Genomic DNA, 17,291 nt, shown 5'->3' on the forward strand with positions numbered 1-17,291 from the left:
ATATTTTATAGTAAGGGGCTGGCTGTCAGGGACATGATAAAGGATATATATATACTGCTCAAAAAAATAAAGGGGACACAAGCAGAAGACATCCGAGATCTGAATGAATGAAATAGCCTTATTAAATACTTTGTTCTTTACATACAGTAGTTTATACACTGCTCAAACAACTAAAGGGAACACAAAACTACTGTATGTAATGAACGAAGTATTTAATAAGGCTATTTCATTCATTCAGATCTTGGATGTCTTCTGCTTGTGTTCCCTTATATATCATATTATTTCTGCAAAATACTAAAATCCAAAGAATGTATATAGGACGACTGTAACCATCTGCACATATTCAATGTATTCCTTTTTTAAAAGAAATTGATTTTGGAAAAGTGTTTTCCTTTAAAATATGAGAAATGAAAAAGTTGCAAAGGAAGAGGAAAATGAATCATGGATGAAAGAGTTCCATAATTATCTAAAAGCAAATGTATTTAGAAACACTAAGCCAACATTGATGCTAGTCTTCACTTAGTGAACATAACTGGAATCAGCAATTCCATTGTTAAGTGACATAGATGTTAACCGAGACATCACGCAACCATGACTTGTGATTTCACTACTACTCCATGAACTCTGCCTGTTGGAAGCTAGCTGTAGACTTAGAGGGAAGACTTAGAGGGAAGACAAAGACTTTTTCTTTGCTTTACAGCCCTGAGAATATTGTAAATGTGAAGATTGGTCACAAAGTTACTTTTCTATCACCGTTATAACTGAGAACAGTTGCTAAATGTCACTAAAGTGTCACTTTAGCGACACTAAAATGTCGCTAAAGTCACTAAACAAGAACTATCTATTCTTTGTAACTCAAGCATTGCATCAGGTAAGATTGCAAGCTAAAATTTTAGCTATTCAATTTTTCTAATTAATGAAATTGCCTTCAAAAAAGATAGAATCACAAAATGGCAATAAATACATGTATTTCTAGTTGCATTAAACGGAAGGGATACAGTTAATCAACAAATTCTGATTAATGAAGGTTTTTTTCCCCTTGCAGAATAATCTCCATAAATTATTAAACACGAGGCTGTGTCCTTTTCTCATTTGCAGAATTGCCATTCTACCTGGATAATTCTTTAGGCAGATACAGACACACACACACACACATCTATTTGTTCAGTAATTTTAAAGAAAGGAGAAATTCTCCACGGGAATAATTGTTTGAGCAACCTAAGCTTTAGTGTGCTTTAATTTGAATTTATTCTTTTTTAAAAAAAGAGGCTTCCTCAAGTCTATTGCACATGTTATGACAGAACATTCTGGGAGTTCTGAGATATTTGGAAGGCACCAAATAAGATAATGTTGTTTTAAAGACACCAAAGCTATCACATCCTTATAGCAAGTTCAATTTACAGTGAATAGTAACCAATCACATTACTGGGAATATTCACTGCGTGCATGATTCCAATATCTGATTCATTTGCCAGTTTGATCACATCCATGTTGCATTAAAAAAATGCAACATTAACATTAAAAAACAGTAACATTAAAAAAAACAACATATCTGCGCACATATGAACATCATTCACTGACAACTACCTTCCATAAAAAGTGATACCAGTATCCTAATATCCATCCCAGACTGTGCACCAGAACATTAGTATTTTGCAATTGATGATATAGTTTGCCTTTCTTGATTGTTGTGAGTCCACCTCTGGTCAGAGAAATATAAATATTTGGTCCTGTTCCTTAAAAGGCACTAGAACTGGCCTAAGATTAGAATCGGGACTTTGCAAATAAAGATGTCCTGCCCAAATTCCAGAATGTGATGAAAAAGATATTTTGTAGGGGGGAGAGACTGAGCATGAAACTGGGTGAATTTAGGGGTCAGCTTAAAGCAGCTTAAACTCATGGCCCATGGGCAGGATGCATCACGTGCTAGCCACGCCCACGCTCCGTTTAGCAAAGGGGGAAAAAGTCATGATACATCATGTGACTACGCCATGACGATGTGAGTTTGACAAACCTGGCTTAAAGGGAATCTGTAGCATTAGCAAATCTTCCTTAAATTTTTGTACTATGTCATGTTCATGACCATGATGTCATGAATATTGCTTGTAAAGGTAAAGGTTCCCCTCGCACATATGTGCTAGTCGTTCCCGACTCTAGGGGGAGGTGCTCATTTCCGTTTCAAAGCTGAAGAGCTAGCGCTGTCCAAAGTCGTTTCTGTGGTCAAGTGGCTGGCATGACTAAATGCCAAAAGCGCACGGAACACTGTTACCTTCCCACCAAAGGTAGTTCTATTTTTCTACTTGCATTTTTTACGTGCTTTCAAACTGCTAGATTGGCAGAAGCTGGGACAAGTAACGGGAGCTCACCCGGTTACGCGGCACTAGGGATTCAAATCACTGAACTGCCAACCTTTCGATCGAAAAGCTCAGTGTCTTAGCCACTGAACCACCACGTCCCTGCAATATTGCTGGTATAAAACCCTATAATGGCATCAAGAGAGAAAATATGAACAAATACTTTGACGAAGAAATTATGGTTCCATTATTACTTGCTTACAATATAGTACAGAAAATATTTTAAAGAAGATTTTTTTTAGGAATTTCTTTTTAAATTGCTGTTTTTAAAATATTTCTGTTTTTATTTTGAACAAAGGAAGCAAATGGAAGCTAAACCGCATAGTAATGTTGCTTCCTGAAATCCTGTGTATCTGTGTGTGCAATTTCTCTTTAATTTAATTAGCATCGACATCTATTTTGGTAACATTTGTTTAGAAAGCATTACAACACCTTGATGAAAAGTTAGAATGGATCAGAAGGGTGCATGAATTTGAATAAAAGAAACAATTGCATAGAACTGCCTTTTCTAGTTGTGAGATTTATATTGCTATGCAAGTTGATTTAATACAAAAAGATACTGGATTCTGATAACCATAGAGCCAAAATCAGAATTGATTTTTAATCATTTATACCATATATTAAGTTCAATAACACTATTAAATTAGTTTGGCTTCTTAGCATAATTTTGCACAGCATGGCCAAAAGCATTTTTTTTAAATAATCCATTCTGTCCTTGTATTGCCTTTTAATTGACCTTTTTCTAAATTGTTCACAGATTTCAACCCTCACTTCCAAGCACTGGTTTGTTAAGGCTGAGATGATAATTAGAACTGTGGCATTCTTAACTGTTAACCCATGTGCCTGCAAGGGGTTGTTCATTTATTTCATTTTTCTCTTAATTAATGTGCTGGCATGTCAAAAATAATTTAAAGTAAACAGAGGCCTGTTTTACATGCACAGTCACTTGTCTACACTGAATTCCAAGTTCTCTTGAATTCCACAATAAAAGAAGTAATTTCTACACACAATTGAACTGCTGACCTACTGAAAGTTTCCACAACCCTTGGTAATTTTCTCATTAAAAACCAATGTAAAATACAGTTTTCAAGGATCTATAATTATTTTGGCATTTTAAAAATACAAATTGCACGAAATGGGGTATGACGTGATAATAAGAACATAGTCCTGAGGAAAAGTTCTCTTTTGAAACAAGTATTTGGGAAATTCAGAGTTTTATTAATGGGACATTTCCTTTCAATCCAAATATTGAAGCCCTGGTCATCTTGTGTCTGAACTAATACGCTCTACACAGCACTACCTTGAAAAGCTACAACTGCTGTAGAGTACAGTGACTTTGGGGCCTATAGAATGACCTACAGTAGTGGCCAAAATTGTGGAAACCTTTTTGGAAAAGTGTATTTTCTAAAACTAGCTAATAACACCACTTTTTTTTAGTAGTACCATAAAATTATATATCAATGGAAAGATAATTTAATCAAGAATGGAATGCAATAACATTTATGAAGGATTTGCTATTAGAATAGCAGTTACAGTATAAAGAAGAAAAGGAAAACACGTAGAAAAAACGAGCTATACAAAAATGATCACCATAGAAAAAACGAGATATACAAAAATTATCACCATGTCAGTTAATACTTAGTTGGATAACCTTTAGCATGAATTATGTCCTTACAACGTCTTCCCATGGAGTGAACCAAGTCTTTTAGTTCTGCAGCTGTTATAATGTGAAACCAAGATCGAATGATTGCTTCTATTAACTGGGTTTTATTGCTGGGTCGCTTCTGACTAACAAGTTTCTTTAGTTGGCTCCATAGATTTTCAATTGGGTTAAGGTCTGGGCTATTCCAAGGCCATTCAAGCAGTTGAATATGATTATCTTGAAACTCCCCCCCACCCCCAAAAAGTGGTGTTATTAGCCATCAAACCTCAAACATACACTTTTCCCAAAAGGTTTCCACAATTTTGGCCACTACTGTATATTACACTGGTCTTCCATGAGCTGCACTGGCGGGCCAGTTTGCTTCCAGGTGGCAAAGGTGTTGACTATCACCTTTAAAGCCCTACATGGCATGAATCTAGGCTACTTGAAGAACCATCCTACCCCAACAGAATTGGCCTGCTCCGCATGCACTGACAGAGAAAGAATACCGAGGATCCCATCAGTCAGGGAATTCTGGCTGGTAGGGTCCAGAAGGAGAGCCTTCTCTGTCATGGCCCCATCCCATTGAAGTATCTTGCCCTTTGAGGTGAGATTGACTCTTACCTTCCTGACCTTCCAAGAGCCTGAGAACCTGGTTCTGCCATTTGGGGCCCCTATGGAGGAGTATCACACTGGATGGAGTTGATGGACCATTAGCAGATCCCACCACTTCTATACATTCTGCTACTTTCTACCCCATATTTTACTTGGTAAAATAAAATTTAAAAAAATAAAATATACTATGGTTTAGGATTTATAAGAAGTAATTTTAAACTGTCAAATCTAATTCGCTGCCTATTGCTGGATTAAATGAAAACTTCCTGACCAATAGCTATCCAGAGCCTTTGCTTGAAGGCATGGAGCAAAGAAGAACACACTATCTTTTTAGATGATAGATTCAAACTATTTCTGTGCTAGGAATGCTCTTCTAAGTTTCTTCAAGCATCTCTCGCTTGATCAGTAGGGTATATATACTTTTCCCATATTGTACAGAAGCTAGTATTTTTTGAGTTTAGACAACTGTTCAATAATATGTATTTTGGTATTCCATAACACACTGTGGTAAATCAGTGGTGTGGTTTATTCAATAAAGTGTGATTAAATTTATCATAACACATAAAGCTAAAATTGTGCCAACAATATTAAATAATTTATCATAACACATAAAGCTAATATTGTGCCAACAATAATAACAATATGGCAACCACACTTTGCCATAAAATTATGGCACAGTATGATAAACACTAATGGGCAAGATGCCATGGGATATTCAAGAAAGCTGAAAATGGTTTTTGGTTTTTATTGTTGAATTTGACTTTTTTTCTTATTGTGGTCCTCTCAGAAATTCAGGCTGCTTTCTGAATATCATGTTTTACTGATATGCTTCCCAGCTCATGAAATTAAGCACTTTCCTTATTAAATAATAACTGGGTTGTGAGATATGACTCACCTTGGCAAAAGGTCAACAGAAAAACAGATCAGACACCTCAATGCCATTTCAAATCTATATTGAATACAACAAAACAAAACAAAAAATCTACTTCATTATAATATGGAATTAGGTTTATAATACGAGGTTTAAATGCACTTATGTCTTGAAAGTTATCTCCACAATTATATTGTTTCAATCAGTTCTTATACACCATATTTTTTTTTAATTCTTTTATACTATTACACATAGAGAGAGAGATAGCAGACACAGTTCTCTGAGGAAGAAGATGAAGTCATATAAGGTTAACTATCCAAGTAACAAAAGTACAAAGGAAGTGCCAATTGTCCAAGGGCCAAAAGCATCTTATGCAATCTTTCCAATTCACTTTGTTTTAGGGACAGCATCAATCTCACAACAACGTGCTTCTAACAAAATATCAGAATGTGAATTGGGTAACAATGTAATCCTTGACAAAACTTTTCAGGGATTAGAAAGAAAATACCTTCAGGATGACCTTTTCTATAGAATTTCAATAAAAAGAATATTAGTGAAAGAAAGTAAGCACAATATGCTCTATGCATGAACCCATTAAGGACAGTAGTTTATTCCATTTCGGTAAATATATTATTTATCAATTAAAAGCTGTTTGCACAATGAGGAATGCTTTTTCTTGATGTCTTCTGTTGACAAAAGTTTGGTTGCTGCCATCTTTTGGTCAATGATTTGGTACATGATTTCCACAATCATAATTTAAAAATCAGAGTGTTGACACATTTAATTAAGCCAAAGAAGCAAACCAACCACATTATGGAAAAGCATGAGGTATAATTTCAACCACAGGGTTACATTCTTAAATTAGCCAATATATATATATCTCATGTACTTAATGTACCTAGTCTTTTTCTTGCATTCCCTTGCATTGATATATGATCCTAGAGTTGGCTTACTCTAATGGCAAAGAATAAGGAGTACCTATGCCTGATCAATCATTGCCAGAAGAAAGGCAGACTTGATAAGCAATACATATTAGAATTTGGACTAGCTGATGTGAAATACCAAGCACAGAACAGTAGACTTGACCTGTTCCGATCTCAAAGCCAGCAGAATGTATTGCTTGAGATATTGAACTAGCTGATGAGATAGAGTTTCAAATCCATCTTTCACACATGAACTCTTAGATGACTGTAGGCCAATCATTGTCTCTCACCATAGTGTATGATGTCATGGAGTTACTGTTGTGTGGAAAGACTGAAGAAATGCATGTAACATATCTTTCAACTGAAATTTCAGACTTGGTTTAATGTCAGTTAGTTAGTTCCCATGGGAAGTACTTTCAGAACTTCCCAAGTAATTTGGAAAGGGAACTCAAGAGCAGTAATCAAGAAAATAGGATATGCCAGCAGCAGATAGAGGCACCTTCATCAAGACTGATTAGCAAGCTAGTTCAAAAAACTCAGCACGACTAGACAGTTGATAAAAATCAGAGTCTACTAGATTTGTCGATTGTCACATCCCTCTTATCTGAAACAATTAACTACTAACCTAGCAAAATAACAACAGTTTTTGTATTGGCAAGCAGTACTAGTATATCTGCTATTCTGGTTTTCAAGTGTTTCAATCAAGCATAGTTGAAGGCCTTGATGCTATGTCATTTTTGGAAATTCAAATGGTGGGCATAGTAAGACTGCTTCCTAGTAAAGGTTCTGCGAGACTGGATGGTTTGGAAACTTAACATTTTTCCCTCCTAGAACATTCTAATTCTATTTATTCCCCCATGTGATTGAAACAAATTGGCTTCCCCAACCACCACAGTTTGGTCATTTTTGCTTGTTATCTCAAGTCCAGGGGAATTTGAGGGGGGGGCTCTTTGGGGGTTTTGTTGTTTATCTATCTTTTACATCTTGGGTGGTTTGAGTATTTCCAGTTGCTGCTGTCCTTGACCCCATTGCTTGGGGGGTGAGGATTTCATTGCCTTCTCACACAGATAATGAAAATCAACATGATAGTAAATTTGACTAACAAGAAGCAGCTGGAGATCCAGCTTGCTCAAAGGAGGGGGCCAGTGGTCTGTTACATAAGGTGGGAAGGAAAATGGAACAGAAGTCAACTTGAACTCTGTTTCTATATATGGGGCTCCTTTCTGACCACCACAGTTGGTGAAATTCTTTGGTTTTGGCTTCCTACTTCTTTAAAATTGTATTCATTTGTGATTCTTTGTGTTTTGTGAGCATGACTATGTGGTATATACCTACCTAAGAGGTGAAGTCTGTATATGACACCTAGGAACAGAGGTGAAATCCAGCAGGTTCTGACAGGTTCTGGAGAACCGGTAGCAGAAATTTTGAGTAGTTCAGAGAACCGGCAAATACCACCTCTGGCTGGCCCCAGAGTGGGGTGGGAATGAAGTTTTTGCAATATCCTTCCCTTGCCACACCCACCAAGCCACGCCCACAGAACCAGTAGGGAAAATTTTTGGATTTTACCCCTGGGATTCCCTTCATGGGATTTACCTTCTACTTGCTCTAAGTCTTTACTCATGTCTATAGCAGCAGTAGCATTTGCTAGCAATGCCAGTGTTGCTGCTGCTGTCAATTCTGTTTTTCTACCTTGCTTAAGGTAGAAAAAGGATAAGGAAGCTTAAGGAAAGCTTATGAAATGGCCCTTGTCTTTTCTGCCAAGGAAGAAGAGGCTTATACTATAATAATATGTATTTTGATAACTGGCTGGTAATTGCTAAGTAATGATTTGGTTTGCCTTCTCTGAAGCTGAGGTCCCATATGGACAGAATGCAAAGGACTGTGAGAAAATTTTTTTGGGAGGAGTGGGAGCATGTTAGCAAGGTACAAACATAGAAGGAATGTGTGCTAACTGAGCAAACCTTAAGTCCTCAATTTTCAGTATTTATTTATTTCATTTATATAGCCTCCCATCTCAACAAATGATTCTGGGCGACTCACAATTCAAGTGTGCTTTATCAAAACTGAATGGCAGTGTAATTGATATATTACAATTGATATATTATAATTAATATAATAATTCTTTCTTGAGGATAGTAACAGATGGGCAGGGAAGTAACTTGAAGTTTGCTAATTATGAATATTCATGGTTACATCGCCTATGCATATATATCATTTTCTTCTTCTTTCCTGAAAAGCCTAAACATGAATGCATCCTTTTGTCTGTTGAATCCCCTCCCATTATTTTTTTGGAGGGAATTCAGAGATGACATTCAGTAGGTTCTGACCAGTTCTGGAGAACTTGTAGTGGAATTTTTGATAAATACCACCTCTGACTGGCCCCACTCCCATCTATTCTCTGCCTCCCAAGTCCCAGCTAATTGGGAGGAAATGGGGATTTTGCAGTAACCTTCCCCTGGAGTGGAGGGAATGGAGATTTTACAGAATCCTTCCCTTGCCACGCCCACCAAGTCACGCCCACAGAACCGGTAGTAAAAATTTGTGAATCCTACCACTGAGGGAATTCCTCCAGTGACCAGTAAATAAATACTGTAATGAGCCTTAATTATTGGCTTTTGGGTCCTGCGTTTGATTCTACAGGAACCTTTTACAGATTTGTTCCTGCTTCTGCTAACTTTTTACATTATACAGTAAGCTGAAGAATGCACAACTTTTATTTCAAGCATGGGTGGAATACTACAGTCTGTATGGCACCTTGCATCTCTCCACTTACATTTTTGTACTCCTCCTCTATCTAAAATCTGAAGATTGCACTGCAAAAATATGATGGCCTAGCCATACTTTAATACAGGGCTGTCAAACTCCCGGCCCACAGACTGGATGCGTCACATGCTGGGCACGCCCACACTGGTTTAGTGAAGGGGGAAAAAGTCCCAATACATTATGTGATGCCGCTGTGACGATTTGAGTTTGACATCCCTGCTTTAATAGTATAATCAGACTCTGCCACCGTTCTTCAAAAGGTGCAGAGTACACATATTGAGGCTACATGAGGCTCACAGGAATTATTTTACCCCTCAAACCTTTTATCAATAGGATTAGAATTGACAAAATGTCAGTTCTAATCACAACAATATTTTATAACTGGCCATATCCCTGTGATCCTTGGATTTTGAAAACGAATTTCCCATCAAGAATTTGTACACATTTATGGTAAGATATAAAAGTGATACCCAAATAAATGGAATTAAAAATTAAAAGTACTATTTCAAATTGTAAAGACTAAAAAAGTTTACTGACCATAATTGAAAGAGTATACAGGGCAATGATGGCTAACCTTTTTGTCATCACGTGCCAGGAGAGGTTCGTGCACACGCGTGCCCACACCCATAATTTTATGCACCCTGTCCTGCGCATGCAACCCCCCTCCCCGCCGCTTCTGGCATGCGATGGCCCGGTAGGCCCGTTTTTCTTTCTTACCTGGCTCCAGATCCTCTCTATGCATCTGGGAAAGGCGAAAACAGCCTTTCCCACTCCCTCGAAGGCCTTCAGAAGGCCTGAAATGGGCCATTTCCCAACTCCCGGTGGGAGAAGAAGTGACTTTTTTGCTGTCCCCAGCCTCCAGAGCCTCTCTAGGAGTCTGGAGGCTGGGGACAGCAAAAAAGTCACTTCCTGTCCACCGGGAGTTGGGAAATGGGCCCTTCCAGGCCTCCGCAGATGCATAGAGAGGATCTGGAGTCAGGTAAGAAAGAAAAACGGGCCTTGCCCACCCACCTCAGGCCCTCCGTAGGCAGGAAACAGCCTGTTTCCCTATTTCTGGTGGGCCCAGAAGGCCTGAAAATCAGCTGGCTGGCGCGTGCATGCGCCCCAGAGCTGAGCTGGTGTGCCCACTGATATGGCTACGCATGCCATCTGTAGCACGCGTGCCATAGGTTCACCATCACGGATATAGGGAAATAAGAATGTTATACTCAAAGTTACATTTAGTTTATTGTATTTTTTGGTCTATTAACATCCAAAAAGATAGTTAATGCAGTAGGATCATAAATGAAATAGACCAGTGGTGGGTTTCTACCAGTTCGCCCCGGTTCAGGCGAACTGGTTGCAGTGGTGGCAGGAGGCTCCACCCACCCACCTGGACGTCATCACGGATGTTCTGCGCATGTGCAGAAGCGCCATGCACAAGCGAAGCAAGCGCATACGCACACGATCACAGTTCCAAACCGGTGGTGAAGGTAAGTGAAACCCACTACTGAAATACACATACAATAGATACATAAACATTTTTTTAGTTTGATTTTCAGCCCATCAAAGTAGGCCAGGCCAAGAAGCAAGCATGGCAGGATTTTGGAAATGCTCTTTATTGTAGTAAGATAGAACTTTGAAAGACGTTCAAGTCTTTATAGTCAAGTGATCTAATTCTGGTGCTTGGGCAAGGTATTTATGATGGTTGCAGCATTCAGGGGTTGTAATTGATATTGACATCCCAGCCAGTTTCTGACAAGCAAAGTCAATGAGCAAAGCCAGATTCACTTAATGACCATGTGATACATTTATCAACTACAGGGATTCGCTTAACAACCATAGCAAAAAAAGGTTGTAAAATCAGGCACGACTCAACATACATTTCCCAATTGTGGTTGTAAGTCAAGGACTACAATTAAAGTGGGGGTTTTCCCTCACACTTTTCACTTTCTCAAGACTGACTAATCTTTTCTCAAAGCGCACAGCTTAATAGTTACTCATTTCTTTCTAAGATCAGCTCTACAGGCCTTTACACCAGTTTTCTTAAATTATTGTTCTTAATGCTTTGAGTGGTGACAACCTTTCAAAGGAAGTATCTCATTCAATTCACTTTCAATTCGCTTTGGAAAGCACTTTAATTTTAAATGGGCCATAGCAGTACCCTTAAATCAGTTAATTAGCACACCTATGTTTTAGACCAGGGGTCTCCAACCTTGGCAACTTTAAGACTTGTGGACTTCAACTCCCAGACTTCCTCAGCCAGCTTTGCTTTGCTGGCTGAGGAATTCTGGGAGTTGAAGTCCACAGGGGTCCCCAACCATGGCAACTTTAAGACTTGTGGACTTCAACTCCCAGAATTCCTCAGCCAGCAAAGCAAAGCTGGCTGAGGAATTCTGGGAGTTGAAGTCCACAAGTCTTAAAGTTGCCATGGTTGGGGACCCCTGTTTTAGACAGCAGCTACAGCTGTTTTAATATAGAACTGGATGGATCTTTCTTCCTTACCCTTCGAGAAAAACAGGAAAGTCGTGGCAGGATAAGGAAGGAGAATAAAATAGCAGGAATGCAGAATCAAGCTGGCTAAGCATTCCATGACTTCATCCCATCTGAAGGGCATCAGTTTGGGGAAGAGTTGCCAACAGTTAAATGCCCTTCAGGATATTCAGAAAGCAGAGTCAAGTTTCATAAGGCAGCACTTTGGGTATACTAGAGTATCTCTTGGGAAAATAAACCTTGAATTCCCCCAACTCTATATTTCTATCCTAGTCTACAAGTAACAAGTAACCACAATTGGGAAATGTATACATTTTTATTCATTTTATTTTAGGTTATTAATCAATTTCAGTATTAATCAGTTTTGAAATAGTTTTCCAGTATGGCTTTTGTAAGTCTTCTCAGCTGCTGTATTGTAGTTTTGTTTTGTTTTTTCAAAAGATCTTGCACCATTTAAAAAGCAGTTAATGAATATTAAGGAGGAATATATTATCCTCAAATGCCTCCAGGAAAGTTTTGCACTTTCTAAAAGCTAATGAATTATGGATTTTGAATAATTAAAATTTTCTGTCAAAAAGATGCCGTTATTAAAGAAAAAATGGATTTTGAATAATTAAAGCTACTGTCAAAAAGATATTGCCATTATAGAAAAATGTGTGGACATTTTTGAAGAAAAAGCTGTCGTCATCCAGAGCTTTAGAACATATATTGTAAGCCTAAGCAAGAAAGATAGGGCATCAATTGTTGTTTAGCTTAACACAAAAACTCATTCAGGCTTAATTTTAATTCATTTAATGATAAGACTTCTATTGTCTTCTTTTCAAACTAAAGAAATGAGACAGATCTGAGACTTCAGATTCAGTGAAGAATAAAATGGAAGTTCAGTAAATTCAATCATAGAACAATATCCCCGTATGTGATTTATTTGGGCTCTGGTTGCTCCAGAGAAATTGAGAAGATTTTAGTCATAGGAAATAAGATAACAAATATGAATGATTAAGCACTGAGTCATGGCACAATCTAAATTCTTTTAGAGCACCTACTTTCTATGCAAAAAGTGTAGACTCCAATTGCCAACTTCTCTAGAAAGGATTGGGGAAAAAAGTCTTCATCTGAGACTCTGAAAAAAACATTGTCAGACAATACAAAATACTACAAAATTGATTTCACCTAGCTTCACTGTGCCATGTAATTAAAGTGTTGGCAACAAATCCCCAGAAATTTGAATGTAAATGATGTGTTGTTGCAAAAATACATATGCAGTGCATTCAGAAAGTATTCAGACCAGTGGTGGGTTGCCCCAGGTTCGCACCGGTTCTATAGAACCAGTAGTAAAACCGGCTCCGCCCACTGACCCCGACGTCATCAAAACGCTTCTGTGCTTGCGCAGAAGAGTGCGCACATGTGTGAGCGAAGCGAGCGCGTGCACCCGGCCCCGCTGCAAACTGGTAGTAAAGGTAAGTAGAACCCACCCCTGATTCAGACCCCCCTTTACTTCTGTCAATTTTGTTATGCTGCAGCCTGATTCTACAGTTGTTGAAATTCATTTTTTTCTCTCATTAATCTGCACTCTGTACCCCATAGTGACAAAGTGAAAACAGAATTTTAGAAATGTTCTGTAAATTTATTAAATGCATTGTACCTCTTCAATGCATCCACAAAGTGAAATTCTATATCTGAATTGAACTAATAAGAGGGAAGGAGTGGCACAGCCTCTTTCTTCTGATGCCAGATTGACAAAGGGTTTATCTCACTAGTCAAGTAAACTCATCCTTCAATACTCAAAGGTTACAGTATTAGAAGAGAATTAAATAAATGAAATGACATTTTACATGAAACTGGATATAGAGTTATGGGTTGCTTCACCAAGGGGAAAAGGTTATTTCTCTTGTTGATTATTAATTTGTGTTTATTAAGCCCCATCAAACCACTCTAGAAAAGGGTTTGGTCACATCAACACAGCAACAATAGCCAAAGCAATGATAAGCAAAACATAACCTAAGCCCAAAACAAGAAGGTATACATAAAAGTCTCAAACAACCTCCTAAATCACATAAGAAGCTGGTAAAGTATAATCAAACTTGCAATGTTGTTACTATAGTCCCATGATGGTGAACCTATGCCACACGTGCCCAAAATGGCATGTGGAGCCATGTCTCCTGGCACACGCTGCGTTTCCCGTTCCTCTTCTGGGTTTCTGGCGTGCATGTGCGCGCGATGATCAGCTGGCCTTCGTGCATGTGGCAGTGCCAGAAACTGGAAGAACTGGTCTTCCATTTTCCTGCGTGATCATGTGTGCCAGCCAGCTGATCGTCATGTGTGCATATGCGCCAGAAGCCCAGAAGACTAGCTGGCTGGTGTGCATGCGTGCGCCAGGAACCAGAAGTTCATTTTGGGGTGCACGCTTGAGACCTCGGCAACTCCTCTTCTGGGTTGCGACCCAGACGAGCGCACTCGCCATCACTGCTATAGTCCATTTTAATAAAAGTAGCTTTTAACTTCTGCGAAGTTGTTTCTTGTTCTGTTCTACATCAAGGGCTGAAATGGGCCCATTCCACTGGGCTGCCCTTTTTGCAAAAGAATGATACTTATGATGAGAGAACAGTCAACTCAGGATGTCTGGGCATGCATGCCAGTACATGTCCAGGAGAAGCACCATCTTGGAAGATGAAAAGCATCTTGGTCCTGGCTGAATTGCTTTGGGTGGTGAACTGAAACAGGGTTTGGGCTAAGGCAAAAAGCTTCTGGTGTGAATGCAAAGGTCATTAACGAAAAGGTCTGGTGAATGGAATTAATTCACTTCAGGCAGGCTAATGAAGGCTGCCCATATCCGGGCCGAGTTCAATTGACTACAACCCCCTCAAATTTGCTTGCAATTCCTCAAGAAAATCATATTGCCAGTTTGAGATATGCTGTGTCCTTACACTGGAATAACCCTTTCCATTACAGTCCTATCTTAGAGCTGAATTATATCTGGATACCATCTTTGGCAAAAAGAAAATAAAATTAGTCAAGGTTCTGGGTTCACTACTCTTTTCTGAGCAGAATGCATTCTTGAATAAAAGGGTTAAGTTACGTTAAGGCATGACCTTCACGAGCGCCCTGGGAAAATTCTTTTGTGCTATATAATCATTAAAACAATTAAAAGCTACCCAAGTAGATCCCAATCTTCTTATTCTCTACAAGCCACCGTCCTTGGGATGCCTTTATATTGAAAGGGGTGAAAAAAACCACTTCAGAGTCCCATACAGTGATTCATGTAATGGCTTGTTTGCCAGACCTTGTTGCCACAAGATAATGTACTAATTAATCATGTTGTATTTGGTACAGATTGCAGGTTTCTGACATCCGAGAACTGACTCGCTTGTTAAAATCAGCAATAATACAGAAGATTTTTCATATGCCTAAGGATGGTTTTGTACCAGGAAAGGTGCCTTCCCCTGATGCAGGATGGTGAACAAACCAGCTTCCAGAGCACAGCTCAAAAAACTATTTAACCAGTGTTCCATAAATCACAACAGATGGATCTTAATTCGTCTTCCTCTCTGCCTTAGTAATCAAGGTTAGAAAAGCCTGGTGGTTAAACATGACACTTCTGATGTATTACATTTTGAAAAAGAAATAAGATTTTTCTGGCATCGTGTCAGCTGCCAGTCAGACTATACCAAGAAATATTGGCACTAGGGAAACTAGGCTCAAGATAGCAAATTAAGATGACATGAGATATTCAAATATTTCTGTCTCTGAATAATCAGGTACTATTCATCTCTTTTAATAACCAGTGGGGGGGGTGTACAGTAATTTGGTGTAAAAGCTATGTGTATGTTATACAAATGTGACAATTATGGATCTGCTTTCTAGGCTGCCTTTAATAATATAAACAAATGCATGTTAAAGGATGTCATATTGGCAAAGCTTGATCAAATAATATTTTCCAGCATCCTACTTCCACAATGGTTGGTATTCCTGTTATGCATTCTACCCACCAGCCAGCATATAATGCCTTATATTGACTCTGTGAGCATAGAAACCACAATAGAACAGTTAACCCAACTGGCATTATTAAACAGTTTTATTAAATAGTTTTGTGTTTGTTTTTTAGCTGTCATAAAGAACCTCGTACCTTTTTTGATTTGCTGAAATTTCAAGTCTCTGAATTAAACTCTCCCTCCAACAGGGTAATTTCAGTAGCTACCTTAATAGGTAGAAGTTAAAGTCCACATATCTGGAACATGTCCAGGCTGGAAAAGACTGGTGTGTACTTTTGAACCAAAAATCTTGGGATCAGTCCTATGATTGTCTTTGACACAATCTTTCTGGCTTCATTTAATTAATGTCTATTTGTAAGGACTTTGAAGGTAACATGGCATGACTATGGTCCTCTTAATAGGGCTTAATTTAATTCTCCTATCCTAAACTATGGTCATTCCAAAAAAAAAAAAATATGTGTAGCTTAGGGTTCAATTATGGAGTTCTTGGCACTCTCTGAGTTTGCTTGCAGAATCATGAAAGGGAGATAAGTGGCTAAATAAATTTAAGCAAAAAATAAATTTAATAATAAATACATAAATTAATGCCAGTGAGTGTAGGGCTGTGACGGCGAACCTATGGCATGCGTGCCACAGGTGGCACACGGAGCCATGTTGGTGGGCACACGAGCGTTGTCCTAGCTGAGCTCCAGCACGCATACACATGCTGGCCAGCTGATTTTCGGGCCTTCTGGGCCCACCGGAAGTCAGCAAATGGGCTGTTTCTGGCCTCTGGAGGGCCTCCGAGTGGTGGTGGTAGGGAAGCTTGTTTTCACCCTCCCCAGGCTCCTAGAAAGCCTCTGGAGCCTGGGGAGGGCAAAAAACGTGCCTACCAGGCCCACCGTGACATCACATGCCAAAAGTGGGGGGAGACGGGGTGGTTGCATGCGCATGCATGGGGGGGCAGGGTGCATAGAATTATGGGTGTGGGCACGCACGTGACCACCCCGCAGTCCCCCCCGCTTTTGGCACGTGATGGCAAAAAGATTAGCCATCACTGGTATAGGGTCTGCTGCCTGTTTATACATAGTAGCTTGCTAGACTAGAACACATCCCCTCCAGCAGTCAATCCTCACATAAACAGGTATCAACAGCGGATAAACAATCATGTAGAAAACAATACTCTAATCAAGGAACCACCAAGGAGAAAACCACACCCTCATCATAACTGGTAGAGCAAGCTGCTGTATATAAAGAGACAGCAAATCCACTCACTCACTCACACTGATGATATTACCTACTTGGGTAATGAAACATCTCCAAGCAAGCAGCCAAGTGCAGAAAGTACCAAGAACATTACATCATCGTTCATAAGAAAATAACTGGGAACTTCAAAACGTATCATAAAATTACCATCTTATATTATAATGAACAATAATATTTCCTTACCACTTTCATCTAGCAAGAAGTCATCCTGGTAACGAAATTTTTCAGGGCCACATGCAATAAATATGTCATCATCACCAAAAAAATCCTGAAGGCACACCACCTGCAATATGAAAAATCACGTAATTATGCCAAGACATGCTATACACAAAATATTACATTAAAATATTGTATTGCATAAGACCTCCAAACTCTTCTCTGTCATCTTTCCCCTTGTTTACATTAGAAAAGTCTGAA

The 17,291-nt window shown here is 38.9% G+C and overlaps 1 protein-coding gene across 2 annotated transcripts in view; it reads right to left on the reverse strand.

Annotated features, from left to right (window-relative positions):
* The window catches only part of DCLK1 (doublecortin like kinase 1), a 160,872-nt gene that overhangs the window by 80,648 nt on the left and 62,933 nt on the right, over nt 1–17,291 (reverse strand). For both annotated transcript variants that reach the window (XM_034411302.3, XM_087894775.1), the window contains exon 4: nt 17,058–17,157. In XM_034411302.3, the coding sequence (XP_034267193.1) occupies nt 17,058–17,157 (100 nt within the window). The remainder of the gene's footprint in view (nt 1–17,057; nt 17,158–17,291) is intronic.

This window comes from Pantherophis guttatus, chromosome 5 (assembly GCF_059756535.1).
Source record: "Pantherophis guttatus breed Tessera chromosome 5, ASM5975653v1, whole genome shotgun sequence".
Lineage (NCBI taxonomy): Eukaryota > Metazoa > Chordata > Lepidosauria > Squamata > Colubridae > Pantherophis > Pantherophis guttatus.